This window comes from Equus przewalskii, chromosome 15 (genome assembly GCF_037783145.1).
Source record: "Equus przewalskii isolate Varuska chromosome 15, EquPr2, whole genome shotgun sequence".
NCBI classification, from domain to species: domain Eukaryota; kingdom Metazoa; phylum Chordata; class Mammalia; order Perissodactyla; family Equidae; genus Equus; species Equus przewalskii.
This window is the reverse complement of record NC_091845.1, coordinates 26,129,889-26,150,353: the sequence shown is the minus strand read 5'-3', so window position 1 is coordinate 26,150,353 and position 20,465 is coordinate 26,129,889. Positions and strand designations below refer to the sequence as shown.

At 41.8% G+C, this 20,465-nt stretch overlaps 1 protein-coding gene across 6 annotated transcripts in view; it reads right to left on the bottom strand.

Annotated features, from left to right (window-relative positions):
- The window catches only part of ADAMTS9 (ADAM metallopeptidase with thrombospondin type 1 motif 9), a 165,667-nt gene that overhangs the window by 108,579 nt on the left and 36,623 nt on the right, over nt 1-20,465 (bottom strand). For all 6 annotated transcript variants that reach the window (XM_070574766.1, XM_070574772.1, XM_070574770.1 and 3 more), the window contains 6 exons: nt 19,302-19,448; nt 17,941-18,082; nt 15,853-15,957; nt 9,684-9,829; nt 1,564-1,745; nt 1,336-1,472 (listed from right to left, as the gene is read on the bottom strand). In XM_070574766.1, the coding sequence (XP_070430867.1) occupies nt 1,336-1,472; nt 1,564-1,745; nt 9,684-9,829; nt 15,853-15,957; nt 17,941-18,082; nt 19,302-19,448 (859 nt within the window). The remainder of the gene's footprint in view (nt 1-1,335; nt 1,473-1,563; nt 1,746-9,683; nt 9,830-15,852; nt 15,958-17,940; nt 18,083-19,301; nt 19,449-20,465) is intronic.

Here is a 20,465-nt window from a genome sequence, read left to right as displayed (position 1 = left end):
CCCTGACGCTATTAGGATTGCAGAATCTCAGCCCCACCCACATCTCCTGACTCACAGTAGATTTTCTGGCATGTTAACAAGATCCTCTGGTGCTTCACCTACAGGTTAAAGTTTGAGAAGCACTAGTCTATGAATAAGTGAAGCAAATGAAAATATTCCTCAGAAATATAAAAGAAGGAATGGTGAGTATCCAAACCAATTAAAGACCTCACGCCCCATCTTCAGGGAGCAGCTGTTGTCCACTCCAGGCTACTGCTGTCACGTAGAAATAGGAGTCCAGTGATGACGTTTCCCAATTTTTCAAGAGAAGCTGGCAAACTTGATTTTCTATGAAATCTCCTAGGTTTAAATACTGGCTATGAATGGAGGACAAAGCATGACTGCAGGCCACCAGTTTGAGGCCTTAGGCCCCAAGTGACCTCCTGAATTTCCTCACATATTGATCCAATACGGCAGTGTAGACTGAGGTCTGAGAAAGACATCAGCAACAACCAGAAGATCAGGAGGAAAGAATTCATATTCTTATCCATTTTGTTCCTTTGTATGAACTAGTCTTTGAGTAGAAACTCAATGTGTTGCTACTGAACGGACTGACAAGGAAATCTGCCCTGTAGCTTGGGTCAGAAAGTGGGTGAAGCCCTCAGGGACTCTTTCAATCAAATCCTACGGACTAGGAACTCCAATCTGCCTTGGACCATCTGCAAGGAACACATGTATCATCTCAGAGCCTGGCTGTGTTAGGAATGATTTCTGAGGTGACAACAGTGAAATGGTATCAAGTTATCAAGTCCTGGAGAAATCATTGCTCTGATGCTTTACCATCTGCCAGAAGCTTCTTGATTCCCTTCCAAGAATATGGCTCAGGTAGAAGCTATCACACTTGACATCAGAAAGAGAAATCTGAGTGAGGCCAGGTCCTCCTCACGACATCTTTCTGGAGCAGAGCTATTCAGTCTAGAAAACTTGCTGTCAGGAAGGATCTGGGTTTAACCTTAAGCACTGAGGTTACAGTAAAGGAGTGAGAGTGTGAGTGTGAGTGTGAGTGTGTGTGTGTGTGTGTGTATGTGTAAATTTTTGTAATAAATCTTCATGGGGAGGTTTTGTGCAGACCCTCACAGATGCTGAGAATGTCAAGAAAAATCTAGGGCAGTGGCTCTCAAACTTTGCATGCATCAGAATCAGGTGATGCTGATGCTGGTCTGGGGACCACGCTTTGAGAACCACTGCCCTGGAGATAGTGCACAGATATTAGCAGCTGGTATTTTATCAAGGAAGCCACAAACCACAGCTTGCCAGCAAGACGACACAGTGAAGAAAACGCCCTCTGGGACTTACCCGGCAAAGGCCTTGGACACAGATATCATTGGTGTCCTGGCCACATGGAGTTCCATCTACCACCCTGTCTCGGAGCTGATAGTAGGCTGTGTTCCCTGCCACCCTACAGAACAACTTGCACCGGTCCTTCATCAAAACTAGAGAGGAGAAACACAACGCAATGTGACTTTCATGCCTGGACCCCATGCCGTCCTGCCAACCGCAGCCACCTTCCCTGGATGCACTTACTTCCACTGTACTTAGGGACCCAGCGCACATTTGGAAGTAGACCATTGATGTTAAAATGTTTCCCGTCAAAGTGAGCACACTGTTCATCTCGGAAGTCTCGCTTCTGCTTGAGACATGGCTCTGTGTTGCAGGACTTAAATTTCATTCTACGCCCTACACAGTACTTCCCACCATTTTTTGGCCTGAGAAAAGATAAAGAACACACACACTGTATTATAATGCATTTCTCCCCACCTCACTCTCTCACCTGTGGCTTCCTGTCTTCTAGGGAGGCAAATTTGAAGTAGCCAATGACAGAAGACTGGGCAAGGGCTGTGAAACCTGGGTTTGCATTCTGCCTTCAACATTATTAAGTGTACAACCTTGGGCAAGTCACTTAAGCAAGCCTCAGTCCACTGATCTGTAAAATGGGAAGGTGCTACCTGGTAAGGCTGTTTTGAGGGCAAAATGTTAGAGGATATAACTTAAAATTTGAAATACAAAGCCTGGGATCTATTAGGCCATTTTCTTTCTTCTTTCTCTCAAACATTCATAGTCCTTTAATTTTAAAAACATAGAAGGTGAAAGGTACAGATGATAGTCGGAATGCTTCCTGTTTACCGTCTGTACCATGATATTCTCACAGGAAACCATCCTAAAACTGGTGCCATTCATTCTCTCCCTCCTCGCTCACCACCAACCAGAGTTTTTGTTTTTGTTTTAGAAATAATACGAGATAAAGGGAATACACTCATATTTTGACTAACTTAATAGAAGCAGCAGAGAGCAGAGTTAAAGTTTCATTAACTTTTGTGTAACAAGGGTATGGAGCATGCCTTGTAAAGCATCACAGTGCAAATTTAATCTTGGCATGCAACCCCGTCCAAGTATTTTCCAGATGTGGCCCAGAAAGTAAATTATACAACACATCTCCCAGCAGTCAACAGCTCACCAAATTCATCATGGAAATGGGAAGATCACAGAATCATAGGAAGCTGGGCTCTCCCACCCAGGGCTGGGGCAGCTCCGATTTCACAGCTACCCTAGGACGTCTCTGAAACTGAAAGAAAGGTTTCCATCTTTCTCCTTTAGAATGAATCTTTCAGAGGAATGTGGTGCATAAGAAGAGTTTTTGCTTGGGGGAATGGGAAATACATCCATGGCCATAAAATAAAGAAGGAGAGGCAGTCTAGCAGAGTGGGTAAGGCTCTGAAGTTGGATGTGGGTTCCAATTTTGGCCCTATCCTCACTGTGTGACCTTAGTCAAAGTTCTTAGCCTTCCAGAGCTTCAGTTTTCCCCTTCTCTAAAATGAGTGCACACAGGAGATGCCTGAAAATGTTAGCTACTATGATCTTATATGTCAGCACTATCAATCTAATCTCATCTGATTTAGCAGTTTGTTCTGAGCACCAAATCTGAGTTATGATGTGGTTGGCACTGTGAGGCACGACTCAATGCTCCTGCAGAGTGCCCACGTCTCAGAGAGGGCTACTTGGCCCTCATACTGTTATAAACATGCTCCCTTGATCAGAGATTTGTAGAGTAAGGCAAGAGCATGGGCTTTGCAGTTACAAGCTGGGCAACTTTGTGTAAGCTAACTGGCCTCTCTGAGCTCTGTCCTGCACACGTAAAACAGAGATGATTCTGTGCACCTGAAAGGGTTGCTATAAATGAGGAGCTTAGCAAAGAGACTAATGAATATTTATTGTTGTTTATTTTGAAGAAGACTGCATCTAGGGATGCTAAACGGCACATAACACAGCAGTATCTTTGATTGTTTCCCCGTTAAACACAGGTAAGCTCATACACTTTATATCTGCACTGTGCACTTGACTCGCCCAAACTCTCTCGTACCTTGCCCAAAGGTAGAGCATGTGAGGTACTTTCATACCAAAGGACAGAAGGTTCAGAGAAGGTAAGTACTTTGCCCAAGATCACAGAGCTAATAACAGAACAGAGACAGGACTGGAATTCAAGCTTCCTAGGTTCTTTCTTTGTGCTCTTTCTGCCACATTATCCAGGAGCAATGGTCCAGAATCTTTTCTTTTTCTTTTTTGGTGCCATTTAGAGATACAGCTTTGGTTTCCTGGATACCAAGCTCTTCTCTTAGTGCCAAGGCACCCTAGTCTCATGCATAAAATATCACAGATTACACACAAATAATACATCAGGCTCATAGAGCTGTTTAAGTAAAATCTGTTTTAAATGTGCTATAAGGAAGATCCTTTTCATTTTTCCTCAAATTGAAATGATCTTTATGGAATCTTTTTAAACATCCCAACCATGGTGGTTGGATCATTTAATAATTGCCTGAAAGTAACGCATATTCCTTTTACTTTGAAAATAAAATTTCTTAGAAGTTGACTTTTTTCTCTTTTAGTTCTCTTATAGGACGAGTCTTAACTTATTCCTGAAATGGATCAAATGCAGCAGCTGAAAATAGTTCATCCTTGTAGGTGGCTTCCCTTCAGATGGCAACAGTTCCCACCTTGGCTTGCTTTGACCACAATCAAATGGCAAATAGCATTTAGCGACTTATTTTTATAAATAACATTTTTTTAAATAAACAACATATAGAAAAACTCTACGTGAGAGGCATGATTGCTGAGGGTCATACATACAGACTCTGGAAACGGAGTTTGAATTCCAGCCCTGCCTCTTAATAGCAGTGCAATTTTAAGCAAGTTGCTTAATCTCTCTAAGCCTCAGTGTCCCTATCTGCACAAGGGAGATGATGCTAACAGGGTTGAGTGAGCGTTAACTGAGCTAATATATCCAAAGCACTCGAACAAAGCCTGCCACACAGCAAATGGTTAGCTATTACAAGGGTCTGCAAACTATAGCCCAAGGGCCAAATCCTGCCTGCTGCCTGTTTTTACGTGGCCATGGAATAAGAATAATTTTTACATTTTAAAGTAATTAAGAAAAAATAAAAAGAATATTTCAAGACACATAAGAATTACATGCAACTCAAATTTCGGCGTCCATAAATAAAGATTTATTAGCACATAGCCACAGTCATTCTTCACATATCCTCATATCCTCTACGTATGTTTCTCACTATCCTGGCAAGTTTGAATAGTTAGGGCAGAGATCCTATGATCCGCAAAGTCTAAAATATTAACAGAAAAATATTCCTTTATGGAAAAACATTCCTTTACGGTAAGTTTGCTGACCTCTGAGCTACTCTTGCGCATAGGCACCGGGCCACTTTCTACGAGGGCGCACAGCCATGCCGAGAGGTAGGGAGTGGCGTCCTTGTTTCTGAAGGCTTGTTTGAACTGAGTTCAGAAACATTAAGTCACCTGGCAAGGTCACATGCCCATTACGTGAGAAGAGCTGGCTGAGGGACCAAGCAGCTCTCCCTGACCCAGAGCTCACGATCTGGCCCCTCTCCCATGCTGCCTCTCTGGAGACACAATTCTTTCCATATCAAAGCTTGTTCTGAGGGGCCGGCCCGGGGGCGCAGCAGTTAAGTTTGCATGTTCTGCTTTGGCAGCCTGGGGTTCACCGGTTCAGATCCCGGGTGTGGACATGGCACTACTTGGCAAGCCATGCTGTGGCAGGCGTCCCACATATAAAGTAGAGGAAGATGGGCACGGATGTTAGCTCAGGGCCAGTCTTCCTCAGCAAAAAGAGGAGAATTGGCAGTAGTTAGCTCAGGGCTAATCTTCCTCAAAAACAAAAACAAAAACTTGTTCTGTGACTTTGTTTGCTTTTTATGTAAAGGCAGATTATATTTTATTAACAAACATAAATTTGCCCTTTGGAAACATACGGCCTTCCTCATCTCCTAGACAGTGCAGTCTCTCCCTGATTTGCATGTACCATGTAATGGGGGAAGGCTTTAGCCAACTGGACTTACCCTTCAGCCCAGAAAAAATTCATGTTATAATTTAATAATTTAGCTGGATAGGAGTATTTTCCATGTAGGCAAATACTGAAAATTATAGGAAAGGCAGCTTCAAAAAATAACATTGACCACATTTTCCAAATATTAAGATCCTTTTAAAATATTTCACGTCAAATAGAGATGGAAAGAACTTAAGGAAATCGCTAGATTAATTACTATGAAAGTAACTATATTCAGCACGGCCAAGGTGAATCTATCTTTAAAGTACATATCATACAACATCCCCATTAACACACACAACGAGAATTCGTGATGCTGCGTGGCCAAAGCGAGGAAGGAATTTTTGCAAAGATTGTCACAGGTGCATTCTACCCTCAAGGAAAGCTAAACTGTGGCCTGCAAATGAGTTTGAATAGAAATCTCAACTTCTTTGTTTACTTACAATGAATTAGGGTAGGCAGTTTAGGGCGAGCCTAGGAAGAAATTTCTAATGACACAACAGGCAGCGCCAGAAGGTGGTGCGTTTCTTAGGCTTGGAGGGCATTAAGAAGGGGTCAAATGACCCATGGCAGAGGATGCTGAAAGGCTATTCAAGGATTAGATGGGATGGGCTGGGGAGCTGTACTAGCAATCATTAATGATCCTTCCCAATGGGGCAGTCTATGGGACTGGATCTCTTTACTCATTCCTTAGTTAATGGTTCTCCCGCAGTAACGAATTCTTGACATTTTGAAATAAGTTCCTCCAACTCAGTGCCCCAAAAACCTTTGCTGCAATTCTTTACAGCCCAATTGAGAGACTGCTTTTCTTAGATGAAATAAGCATACGTCTATTCTCTTTTACATAAGATTTCACAAGCAGTTGCTACATGAAAGCTTAAGTGGGAAATATCTAGTTTAGGATCTTGTCTTTTTCTCAACTCTATCAGTTTATCTTTTAATTTAACCTATCTCTTAATTTAAAAGCAAAATAGAAGCACTAGAAGAGGGAAATGCTTTGTCTTTCCTAAAGAACTAGGGTGACTTTTATTTTGATGGACTGTAATAATTCTATAAACCATGTTGTTCCAATCACCAGGAAGCTCAGGGCCAAATTTAGAACATAAAATATCAAGTATGGAGCCCGGTGGCCTGAGGGTACACCTTCTAGTTTCAGTGCTTGGTCTTGTCTTGACACACTAAGTTATGTTTTTGGTGGTTCTGATTTTAAATATTACTCTATTACATGTTTCTTATGGATCTGCTGACCATATAATTAATTGTCCACTCAGGATACTTTGCAAATAAGAAGGGGGAATTATTAATAACTTCTCCAGGACAACAGATGTGAACTGGGACGGTCCTTACACACCAGAGAGTATGCTGACCTTACCTGTAGGGCATGGGTCAAAAAGGAGATTAAAAAAATAAATAAAGCACTTAAAGACAAAATATTAGGGCCCCATTCTCATGATGCAAACCTGTAGCCCTGTATACCAGTTGAGCCTGAAAACTTTTAGACTAGAATTAGAAGTGTATGGCTTCTACAGCTTGCTCACTGAATACGGTGTAATCCCTTGTGCATGGCAAGGCTACTTCCTTTTTTCAGCTTTTATGCTTTCAAGGAAAAAAACCTAAAAATATAGCATAAAGTGTCTGGATGCTAAATAAACACAATCTTGAATCACATGAATACTGTGAAAAAATAAAAACAATCCTGTGTTCTTAATAGAGACATACCTGGGATTCTAAAAATGCAGCTCGGCATTGTACTCAAAGGGCTCCCCAAACTGAGCGAAGGCATGTTGCCAGCAAAGGGGGGCACCATTCTCCTCAAACTCCTTGAGGATCAGGACAGCAACCACTTCTCCATTCTACCTAATGAACCATCGGTCTGTGATTTCTCTGAACAAGCTTTTAAACTGAGCTCTGGATCTGATTTTCCCTGTTCTGTGTCCTTTCCTCTTGTCCAGTTGACTTCCCCAGTGCCAGCGTAACCTCAGTTTTCAGAGGCAGACTCTTTCCTTCACTCACAGGGACATCCTAAAGTGCAAATCACTTGGAGGAGTCTTCATGCAATGCTGTGGGCGCTGACACGCAGCTGGAGGACTGTGTTATTTTAAAACCTCCCATAGCAAACAGCAAGGACAAGGCCCTCTCCTTGAAGTCTTTAAGGATGGTCCTAACTTCTGAATGGGGGGATCTCTGCTGCACTTGGAAGCTCAAGATCCTCTCCCGCTGAGACCTTTCGACGGGTAATCTCCTTTGTCTGGCCCATTCCCATTACAGAGTGATTAATCTCTCTCCACTTTCCACATTACTTCTAGAATTGCTCCAAGACTTAAAAAAAAAAAAAAAAGACCAAACACTTCTTTTGAATGGACCATTCTTGAGTCAAAATTTCAAGTGTCTACCGTTTGCAATATCCATACTCTCATGATAATAATAGCTTCTTCTTATAATAATAATTTGGCTCAATGTAGCCACCGAGGTGTTTTTAATTTTCAATAATTCATCATAGTTGCTGTTAGCTTAAGATGTTTTATTTTAAAACTTCAACAATACAAGCAGTTAGGATAGAGAATTGATTTTAAAAAACAAGTTATGGAACTATATATATATAGTATGACCTTTATTTTATGTGATATGTCTTATTTCATAATACATATTACACCTATGATCTTTTTTAAAAGTCCGAAATGATACACGTCAAGCTGTTTTTCACTGATTGTTTCTGGTGTAGACGGGGTGGGGGGGTAAGAAAAATGATGACAGAATTTTTCTATATCATATAGTTTCATGTCAGAACTTTTTGAAAGCATACACTATATTTATGCTAGAAAAAAATAATACAAAATGTAGATTCTATGGAAAATCTAATGTTTACTAGTTCATATCGACGGCTACAGTGTAGTTTTATGGACCAGAGTCTATGCCTTATAGCTTTTCAGTGTCTTCTACAGAGACTAATATTATATGGACATGAAATAAACATTGGACTGTGAACAAAAATAAATTCAAATAAATGGATCATCCTCTGTGATTCATACTACAGAGTATTTATTTAGACCAGGGCTTGCAACCCAGTAGTTTTGCCATGTTTAGCTATATTCTTTTCGGTTCATGAATTCAGATTTTCTTATAAAAAATCTGGAAGCTTTGTCAACACTAGGCCCTTTTCCTATCTGGGGACAATCAGCTAGATCTGAGTAGCACCCTGCACTTGGTCTCCACCACAAGGCAATAAAACCCCACTGGACTTTGTTACTTTACCTGCTTGCTTCTTGCTAAAATTCAACCTGTTATCCCTGATGTAGGCTGATAAAAATAAATGAGTACTTCTGGAAAAAATCATTTTACATAATCCCAAAGCAGCTGGTTCTTAAAAAGCATTGTTGATTTATACGTCTAAAAACTATCCCTATTCTGTGAAGCTTCCTTGGGCTCCTCAGCCTGTATAGGTTCAATGGCAATAACATCATGTATTCTTTTTCGATTCCTTTAAGCTTTATACATCTTAGGTCCACACAAAATTGCATCTGTTCATTCTTACAATGAAGACAGCGATTTTTTAATCTACTTAAATAAACAACTTCCCCTCAAAACACATGTCTACCATGATGGATGCTGGGAAAAAAAATCCATTGACATTGTTTGAATGTGTAACTCCTAACAAAGTTGGCTGGTAGAAGCAGCCATGGTCACCTAACAAGAATTATCGCAACAGTGGGACACTCCCAGTCTACAAGCTGTCAGGTGGCGGGATGGAGACTTCCGGTGTCTCAGCTCTAAAACAACTAGATTGCATCACAACGTAATTACTGACTTGGGCTTCCAGGTCCTTCAGCATCTGCTGCACGCAGCCTGGGGATCTGTGTACCCTTTTCAGCAATTCAATGGCTAACCGGAAAGGGTACATTTAACGCCAAGCTGCACGGAAATGTCCGATTTCTTTGTTTCCCCGTGAATAATCTATCTGTTGGTTTTGTTGGCATGCTCTCGCCAGTTCAGGGGGCAGTGAGCTATGCCTAACGGTCAAAATCGTTCAACAGACCAACCAACACAAAACCTCTACTGCTTGGTAGACAAAACTTTCAATAATAAAGGATCATGGGAGAAAAATAATAACAAAGAGGAGAGGTACCTGGGGATAAAGAGCTCGGACACCATCGGTCTAGGCAACCCTACAAGTCCACCTGCTCTCAAACTCGGAAAGAGCTCTTCCGCTGCCTCCCCGCTACACGACTCCCTTCAGGAAGTCCTGAGTCCCGCTCTCCCAGTAACAAGAGCTGTGAGCCCGAGGACTTACTCTGGTCTGTTGCACTCTCGAATGGCTGTTTTGATGCCCCCTCCGCATGTTCGTGAGCAGGTTCCAAAGTGACTCCAACTTCCCCAGGATCCATCAGTCACGGGGACCTCCATTTCTTTGGGAACACAAAATCCAAACTTGCAGTGCTGTATTTAATAAGGGGAACAGTGAGGGAGAGCTCGGTGCTGCAGACATTGTAGGACCCGCTGTCCTTTTAAAAATACCATTCTTTAATTGTTTTCCACGTCCTGGTTTGAAATGCTGCAAATTTCATCATGTACGTGAATGATGGAAACTGTAGGGATCTTAATCTCGTACCCATCGATTTTAGCCTATGTCTTTATTTGCCACTTGCTTGGATAAAAGTGGCCAATGAGTGGTTGGCTCCAGGCTGTCCGGGTAACTCCAACGGCCAGCTTCGAAGTGCTCAATTAGTATACGCAGAGAAATGAGCAGTGGAAATGGGCAGACTGGTTGCAGATAGGGCCAAAATGAGTTATTAAATTTGCATAGTCAATCCCCATTAACAAGGCCCAGAGATGCTGCAAGCCTGGTAAGATATAAGGCGTTACTGCTCCCCATGGATTTGAAAACCCAATTTTAATTAAATGGGAGAGAAAAAAAGCTAGTTACACCATTCCTATGAACTCACTCCGCCAAAGCCCACAGGATGGGACTAAAGCAAAACGGACACATTACAGGGAGCCCTAAACTTTATTGCTTTTTTGTTACTAATGGTTTCAGATTCTCCAGCCTGGAGCAGGAAGAAGGCCCTGATGTTTAAAACAGAACTAAACAAAATACAACTCCTCAGCAGGACAATGGGGGTCGAGAAGCCCATTTCAACCCTCTGCCATTGTTGGGGTGTGAGGCCCTGACACAAAGCCGAGGTCACTGAGCAGTGGACAAAGGAAGAGTGGCAGCAGAGACGGCAGGAGGGTGACGCCCTGCGGCTCACTCAGATCTCTGAAGCGGAGCTGGTGGCGGCTGCCCTGAGTTATCCACGGGGAGGACACAGGCGCAGAGGGAAGAGGCGAGGGGCCACGAAGGCCGGGCGGTGCGCGTGTGTGGGGAAGGTGGACAAACAAAACGCAGGTGACGCTCTCAGTCGGAAGGGCTGGCCCAGGAAAGGCTCGGTGAACAATTATTTAAACAGTGCAATTACACCTTCTCTATTCTGCAGCACCTTCTCCCTTGTAATTATCCTTTTCGGGTATCTGAGGACATGTCCCTTTCCCTGGGCTGTTTGGCTGAGGCTTAAAAGCTTCTGCACTCAAAGAATCCTGGGCAACTCTGTACCCAAGAAACGTGGGTAGAGGCAGAAGTGACCATGTCACTCCCTAAAATCATTTCATATCTGCCTTTACAGCGGTCTCAAACATCTCTGGGAACACACACACATAAAAACAAATATGAGAGAGGCGGCTGGGTCTAGAGCATCACTCTCCAGTAAGAGTGTAACGTGAGCCACATATACAATTTAAACATTTCTAGAAGCCACATTAAAAGAAGTAAAAAGAAAACTGAAATTAATTTTAACATCTTTTTTTAGCTCAAAAGATCTGACATTATTATTTCTATATGTAATCAATTTAAAATTATAAGTGAATTTTTTAGACTCTTTTTTTCACACTAGGTCTTCAACACCTGGTATGTATTTTCGCTTAAGCACATCTCAGCTCAGACTGACATTTCAAGTGGGTGGCTAGCGGCTGCCATACTGGACGGTGCAGGTCATTGAGGTCATTTCGCAGGGAGACGGTCTGGTGGTGAGTGGTGGCTCTGTGACCTTGGGTGAGTCACCGAGCTCTGCTTCCATAGCTGAAAAATGGGGACCTCCAGCCAACGTTGGCTTGAGTATAACACGAGACTATGTATCTAAAGCACCTAGTACCCAGGGGTACTGAGCACACAGGGGACCCAACTTAAGAAGGTTTGTGACAATAACGGCAAATATTTACATAGCACTTGGTATTCGTCAGACATTGTTCTAAGCATTATATCTACTAACTTACTTAATTCTCACAGCACATCACTAAGGAGGCACTATTATTGCCCCCATTTCTACAGAAAAGAAAATGGAGGCACAGAGGGGTTGATGCTAAACATCTGGTACAGGGCCAAGCTGATGCTGAAACACAGACAGTCTGACTCAGGAGTGCATACTTTAAGGGTGACACAGGCTGCCTCTCAATTGTGAGCAAAGGGGAACAATTTTTGACAGCTAAATACTGAACTTTAAAACAAAAGCAAGATTAATGAGATGGTTAGCTGAGACTGAGACTCCAGGTTGTCCACCCAATATCCATTCTCTCCTTCATCCTTGGTAACAGAATCTATGTTTCCTTTACAGACAGGAGTGGTCAAAGAGATGTCAGCAGAATTCACTAGGTGAGATTCCCAAGATGTCCTTTTGCCCCTTTGTTCCTTGCCCTTTGGCTGCGTTCTGCCTGGAACTTGGAGTTGATGGCTGGAGCTGCAGCAACTCTTTTGTGGCCTTGAGGATGGAAGCCATTTACATATAGTAGTGGAGCACAAATAAATTAGGAATCTGGGTCTCTGATGATTTTGGGGAGCTGCCAAAACAGTTCCATAACTTGTCTAGCTCTGGACTAGGTTTTTTTGTGTGTCGGAAAGAGAACCAATTTGCTTACACTACTATAATTGAGTCTGACCTGAACAAAATTCCTAACTAATATACAATTGAGATGATAGCTGATGCCCAAATTCAGCCCTCAAATCTTGGTGCCAGATACACATTTTATAAATTCTACAAACTAAGGAGAAATTCCTATGACTATTCAGGAATTTTAACAATGACAGGTTGCCTGGAAATACATTATTTCCCTCTTGACACTTTAGTCTTCAGTCTGTTGAGCTCTCTGTTCTATAGACTCTACTTTCACATAAGAACAAACTCTAAAGTGACCATAATTCTCAGTGGGCATTATCATAAACTTCAGAGCAAAATAAGGACCCAGGTTTACCAGAATGCTGCCATTCAGCACTGCATTCAGATGTCCCCATACAGTACCTTTTTTAAAGAAAACTTCCACTTAGAAACTGGTCTGTGAATTAAACATTTCATATTGCTGTGACATTGACAGGTGTCCAAAGGGGAAGAAGACCCTCAAAGGAATAGGGGAAGTGCTTGAGGTGACACAGGCTGGAAATGGGGGCTGTCTGGCAAATATGTACCAAGGTAGTCTATTTTACCAGGTAAATTTGACAAACAACTGTTACGTGCTGGAATAGCCATTATGTCATAACAAAGCATTAAGTGGCTGGTGGAGCCTGAGGTAAAATATAGTCCGTCTTCCCTAAAAGTGTCCAGAATCATGTAAGTGATATTTAACATAAATGTATCTTTTTTTAAGAGGTTGGAAGAGGGATTTAGAGGTCAAATTTTGTCCCAAGGAGGTTTAAAACAAAAAAGTTTCAAACCTCAGACTCACAAACAGGGTTAAAATGAAAATGTTAATGGACTTAACAAGAGAATGGAGAAAATAAAGGGCATCAGAGAGTCATTCATCAAAATAACATTGTGTCAGCAGCTCAAGACAGATTACTGCTGAGGGAGCAGGAGAGAAAGAAAAAAAATTAACCTAGCAGTAAAGGGAGTCAGAATTTACTAGAAAAAAGGCGTATGGTTTTACTGCCAATTCTATGAAAATAAAAAACAAAATGAAAAAACACAAAGAATTTCTACGCCAACATATCTACCATCTTTGGCATCTGTAAAGTGCATAAAGACTCTTCGGGGGCACAAACACACATGTACCCACATCTTTAATAAAAGCTGTTAGACTTGGCCACTTTTCTAAAACAAACTGAAACCTATCCATTTCTCTGCATAGTTGCTTCTCCCAAAGTGTTCCGAGCCTGCCTTCTGGGATGCCTGGATGTCTCCTGCTCTCGCTGGACATAAGCATGCACGGAAAAATTTTCTGAAAGATTCCTAAATTTTTCCATCCCTCAGGTATAAGATTACCCTGCAATCCCTTATCTTCTGCTTCTATTACAAAAACAGAAGATGGGATGGGGGCTGGCCCTGTGGCCGAGTGGTTAAGTTCACGCGCTCTGCTGCAGTTTCGTTGGTTTGAATCCTGGACGCGGACATGGCACTGCTCATCAAACCACGCTGAGGCAGCGTCCCACATGCCACAACTAGAAGGACCCACAACGAAGAATATACAACTATGTACTGGGGGGCTTTGGGGAGGAAAAGGAAAAAAAAAATCTTTAAAAAAGAAAAAAAAGAAGATGGGAAAAAGGCACAACAGACATCCTCCACAATGTTCCAGGATAATAACATGTCTCAGAAGCAGACATGGTAGGTGGGTGCATCAGACTGACCAAGAAGCATGAGACAATACCACCGATTTTTCTAAGCTCAAACAGATTCAATTTAAGCAATATTGTTGGCTGGCTCTACTCAAACCAACTAACCAAGCTGTCAACTAAGCATCATGTCTACTGTCATCTCCTATCAACTGGTAGCAGCTGTCTGGGTTGGTCACTGTGTTTAGAAAGACTCTGAGGCCACATCTTCATTTTGTAAGAATGAGTGAATTCTTATTGGTTTCCATAGAAACCTGAGAACCATATTCCCACTCAAACTTGACTATGATCCTTTGGCCATCAACATATGAGTTAAATGTCCCATAAAAAGTGAAAGATTCACTCTGGCAAAGAGATCTCTTTCTTTGTAAGCTAATGAAAGGTGCAGAAGCTGCTATGTCTGTGATAGTTTGGGTCCGGCTGTTATCGGAGAAAGCTGTATTCTCAATTGCTGAGGTTCTAGCCATCGAGAACTGAGACCCTGAGCGGACTTAGTCACCAATTGAAGTGGAACATAAAAATCGTCTTCACTGTAATATTTCATTTTGTATCCAATTTTATATTTTTCAAATAACGTTCATACCCTCTAGGTCATCTAACTTTATAACCACCCTGAGAGATGAGAGAGAAAACCACTAGTCTTGCTGTTTGACCACGGGAAACTGAAGGAGCTCAGCAAGCTTGAGACACAGCCGCTCCAGTAGACTGTGCGGGCCCTTCAGACAAAGCAAAGGAGGGAATTAGGGTATGGAGGGGTGGCGGGACCCTGCCCCAAATGGGCCGAGTGACCTTGGGCAAGTCACTCCTTTTATAGGTCTGTTCCCTATCTATAAAATCAGGGAAGGGAGAGTTAAATTCCGTCATCTCCCAGGACCCTTCCATGGAAACATCCTGGGTGCTAACAATTCTACAAGGTAAAGTGGAGGAAAACAAAGTGAGATGAGAATAAAATATTAAAAGTGAGTAAAGTGGGCAACGTGAAGAAGAGAGAAGACAGGAAAAATATATGTAAGGATGACAAGAGACTGAAGACTATGGTCCAGAGATTGCATCACTGGTAAGTGACAGAAAGCGATTTTCCATATGGATAAAAAAAAATCAGAGTTTATGTCTAAAAATTTCTGTAACCAAAGTTTTTGGGTGACGACAATGATGATCATATCACTAACATACTACCTCTTTTTTTAGACAGACACCAGGTGCAGAAGGTTGCATTAATTATACTCCTAGGTGTGTAGGACACTGTAATCAATGGGCCATACAAGTGGCAGATTTTGTTTGGTTATTAACAAATAAGTGGGCACCATTATAACCAGCTCAGAATCTGGATTTGGATATATCCCAGGTGACGTCACAGCTCCTTAAAGGGACCAACACACGTTGGTAAAAGCCTGGCGTTTCAAGAGAGAATGCAGAAAATTTACCATATTTCTGTATTTCCTTGATTTTAAGATGCTCCAGCAACTTAATAATAGCCTTCCACTGCCATCTCCAAAAGAGAGAGAAAGAAGAAAAAGAAATGCTACCTCACACTAAATGCACCCATAAATTGAAAAGCAGATTGGGATTTCAGAAATGTTAAAATGAGAAAAAATATGTCTTAAAATTGAGGCAATAGTGATAGCTATGTCTCTCACATCAGTATTAGGCTATAAGGTGAGTTTTCACAATTTTCAATAGCAAAACTGAACCTCCTGCCTCAAAAAACTATTACGCGTGCTAAAACACACTGCATTAACTCATATTCTAAACAGTGGGGACAGAGCCTACAGGCAAAATCCTGCCCATTTCTCCCCAAGACAGAAGGCCGGGTCGGGGTGTTACTTGCCTTTCCAGGCTCACACTCGGTCCCGTCGGCCCAGGGCGTGTGCTGAGTCCGGCAGCCTTTGTGCGCTCCATCCACGTTATTGCACCAGAGCCGTCTACACTGCATCTGCTCGATTCAGTTGAATGACAATTCAGTGACAGTGTGATCAGACAGTATCAAATTAGGCAAGGACTGCTTTCAACTACTGTTTTGACAATGATATAGTGTAGCTTGGAAAGGGACTTGTTTTTTCTTGGTATGATAAATGATAAAAGAGTCCAAGGGATAGAGAGAGTAGCCCATGAGACACATTTCCCCATGCCTGGCAGGACTTGAGGTGGTGTCAGAGGGGAACTACTATGCATCAGAAACATACATGGTGTCACCTGATCCTCAGTAACCCCTCCCCATATCACAGACGAGGAAACTGAGGCTCACGAAGACTAAGGAGCACGCTTACTATCACCCTGGAATTGTGTGATCTGAGTTTAGGTTTGCGATGAGCTGTGCCTGGAGGGTAGGCTTTGAGTTATGTTGTGATTAGCTGTGATTTGAGTTGAGGTTTGGCTTGAAGCCAACACTAGTGTTTTTCTTTTTTCTACTAAGCCATATCTTATCATAATCATATTATAACTCTTTCCTAGGGCTTTTCGGGGTTGTCAGACGAGAGAAGGGACAAAATATTGTGAAATATTTCAGGCATTCAAAACAATAACATAATGGATACCCATGTACCCACCACCCAACTAAGAAAAGAAGACTTCACAGGCACAGCTGGAACCCTGTATACTCACCCTCCACCCCAATGTCTTCCCCTTCTCCCCAGAGGTGAGCACTGCCCTAGTGTTCATCAGTTCACCATTCCCAGCGCTTTTATTACAAATGTATAAATACTTAACAATAATATACAGCATTTCAGTCTTCAACAAAGAATCATTCAGCATTTCATGATACATTGATATATCTCGCAACTTTCTTTTTTTCCCCCTCTACACACTAGGTCTTTTAGATTTATCCAAGTTGATATATTTAGCTCTTTTTCAGGGCATACATTTTAAAGATAATTTTTCCCCTGATTATTAAAATAAAGCATGCTCATAGTAAAAAAATCCAAAAGGTACTATTTTTTAAAAAATAGGAAAAGAGCCTCAAATGAGCCAGTCTTTTCTGAAGCTTTCTCCCCTCCCGTTTCACAGTTGAGAACTGTATTAGAGAAACAATTATTCTAGAAAATAATTGTTTATCCTGTTATTTTAACTTAATGCTATCACAGGAACACGTTTCCATGGGTAGTTCATTTTCAATTGTTGTATAATATTCCATGAAAGGGAGATGCTATTCCACTTTTCTATTGTTGGGCATTTGATTACTCCTAATATTTGCCATCATGAGTAACCCAGAAATGGGTATAATCATTTTACTCAAAAATTTTTACTATTTCCATAGAATCACTGTACTTCCAATTCACCACGCTATCTCTGAAGTCTCTCCCAGCATAATAAACACTCCAAGGGACAGAATGAGGCACCCCATAGACGCACAGTTCTGCTCATCTGCATCCTGATAACCACTGGATCATATCATTGGTCCAAATGTCCACGACACATACATCAAAATATCCCAACCTGCCAGCTTGAGCTACCACCAGAAATGATTTCAAGCCCGAGGTGGTCACAGGACACAGCCTTGATAAGCTAAAACAGGGAGTCAGCTTTGTCTCATGAATGACTTTTACTGGTCACCCGCATAGGTCAATGGACATGAAAGGAGATAAGGAGAGAAAACGGCTGAGGTCTGCCATTACCACCTCTGTAACCTTGTCCTCTATGGGCCTCAATTTCCCACTTGTAAAATGAAAATGATAATGGCATCTCCCTTCTGGGCTCTCATGAGAGTGAAACAAGAAGCGTAGGGGAAGCACCATTTGACTCTGGGCACCATTACTCTTGATCACCATCATCATTATTGCCATTGTCATTAATAGTCAATGGACCATTCTCAACTCTTCCATGAGTGGCTTATATTAGAATGAGAATCCAATAGAAAACTATGAATAAAAAGAAGTCCAGAATCAATTTATGAGGACAGAAACGGTCCCCAAACACTTACCATATATGGGCACACCTGAGAACCTGGTCCAAAAATCAATTCACATTGTTTATTCACGTTGTAAAGGAGGCCTGGCAGTTGGGGAGGCAAAGGGTAGGGTCTGGATTCAGGTTCGTTAAGCAAACACTCGCCGTAACCAGTGCTATGGGAAGCAGAAAGATACAGATGGTGAGATCAGTGGCTGAGACTGACTGTCAGGGGCTCCAGATGAACGGGAAGCCCATCCCACCATTTTAATGGTAGAGAGGAGAGTTCCTTTTTTAATACTTGTTTTATCCTTTTCATCCAAGGTTGAGTGCAGAAGCTGAGGCCATATTTTTGGTGTATCCTTGTTCGTGGAATCAGTGGCGATACATACAACATAGTCAGTAGGAAATAAGTATCTGTTACAGCCTTTATCACATTCCGGACAATTATCTGTTTATTTTTTGCTATCTTCTCCAATAGACTATAAGTTCAGAGGGGCAAAGATAGTGCCCTTTTCATCTAAGCATGGGGCCCTGTCCATAGCAACAGTTGTTTAGTACATGTTTGCTGAAGAGATGAGTGAGCGAACCAACAACTACAGCAAGAAACACTTTAGATCGTCTGGTTAAAAAGAAAAACAGCCACCCTCTGGTTCTTTGACTTTTCTGCAAACACTTCTTCTGGAAAATTCACACCCAGTGAGTTCTGATTAATAAAGCCCCCTCTTCCCTGTGGTTGGAGAAATATACACCCAGTGACCTTGGGACAATCACTTAACCTTTCGTACATCTGGGAGGGAAGAGCAATAAATCTGTGACACAGGGATATTGTATAATGTAATTGAATCTTTGAGCAGCCTGGCAGGAAGCTTAAAAAGCAAAACAAGAAAAGAAAAGAGAGAAGGAGAGAGAGGGAGAGGGGGAATGAGAGAGAGAGAATGTTTTCAGTTCAAGAACACAGAGGTCTGTGGCAAGTTTCATCCACCCACATAACCTTCTTTGGGGTCATCTCACCACGCTACCCCTTTCCAAGCCAAAATCACCAAGTTAGAAGCCCATAAATACTTGTGGCCTTCCTTTATCATGTAATCACATTGATAGTCCCTCCCCCAGGACCTGAACAGATTCCATAGCTTTCCCAAGAATGAAGCAACATTTACATACTCTCTTTAAGATCCCAACCTTTTCTTTGGCTCAGTCTGTAATCTTCTAAATTCTGGCGAGGGTATGAATTGCACAGATGTCAGAGAGTATTTTTTTTTCCTCCTCCAAGGAATGTCAACAAAAATAACAACTCAAAGGAATGCTTGACTCTACATTTTCTTTCCCACAATTAATTCACTACATGGAGGCAAGACACTAGAAGCCTGTGCTAAAAGAAAGTTCAAGTCTTACTCTAAAAATTCAGTGATATATTTTCGACTACACTTGGACCACATCCAGGGGTTGGTGTAGAAGTTCAAGGTTGGAGCCATGACATGCTGGGGACTCTTTACTCCTTCTTCTTTGCACTTGTTGTTGTCGTCATGAGGCATGTTAAACCTAAGGCCAGTGAGACAATGATGAGAATGTCAATAACACCAAGGGATAGAACTATCATTATTGCTTCAAGAATGCATCTGTTTAAGAGAAAAAATGAACTGACTACTGCATTGTGGATAAAAATCTGAATCCTGGTGAGCAAAGCGATCAATTACTGGATGATTCAAAATGGAGTGTAGAATAAAACATAATTCTCACTCAATTTAATACAAAGTGTCTTTTATATATATATAAAAGATGTGGATTCATCCATTATTTGGTTTAAGTATGCTTTTTGGAATTGCAGAGGCTCTGAACATGCTGTAGTTGGTGCTAGAATACAGTGGTTGGAATTCCTAATAAGCTGTTAAAGGCCAATTTATAGAGTCAAGAGTTTGGCAGGTTATGATAATGTTGTGAATATAAAGAGTCAGTCAAGTGTCAAAACTTGAAGCCAAAAGCTTTCTAATAAGAGGCTCACTATGGGTCTTGGCATCTCCTCCTTTTTGGGTCAGGTTGACAAATGATATAACCGGGTAGGTATATCATTATAGAGGTATGCAAAGTTCGTGCACAACAAAACCGATTAGGGAAAGCTGCAAGCATGGAAACCAGAGGCATGCCACTTCAATTGGCTTAACTCAGAGATGGCAAAGAGTTTCATGCTTCATGCCAACACCAATTGATTGGTACTGGCTTCTTGAAAAGTTGGGCACAAAAGGATTCTTAAACTAATCCAGGTTTCGCCTGAGAGAAGGCTGTGATGGAGTGCCAATGTCCTCTTGGGCCTGGGAGGTAACTCAGCAGCAGCTTTAACACATATTTGCCATTCTTGGCTTAGCCAGAGGAAGTGGGGAAAAAAATGATAGGAAGCATTTCTTAATCCAGGAACATTACTCCTATGACCCACATGGTAATTATCCATTGGGTAACAAGCGCAGAGGGGCTGTCCTCTCCAGATGACTGTTCCCAATCACAAGATTGATGCATAGGATTAATTTAGCATTTAGGGAGGAATTCCCTTCACTAGTTCATCCT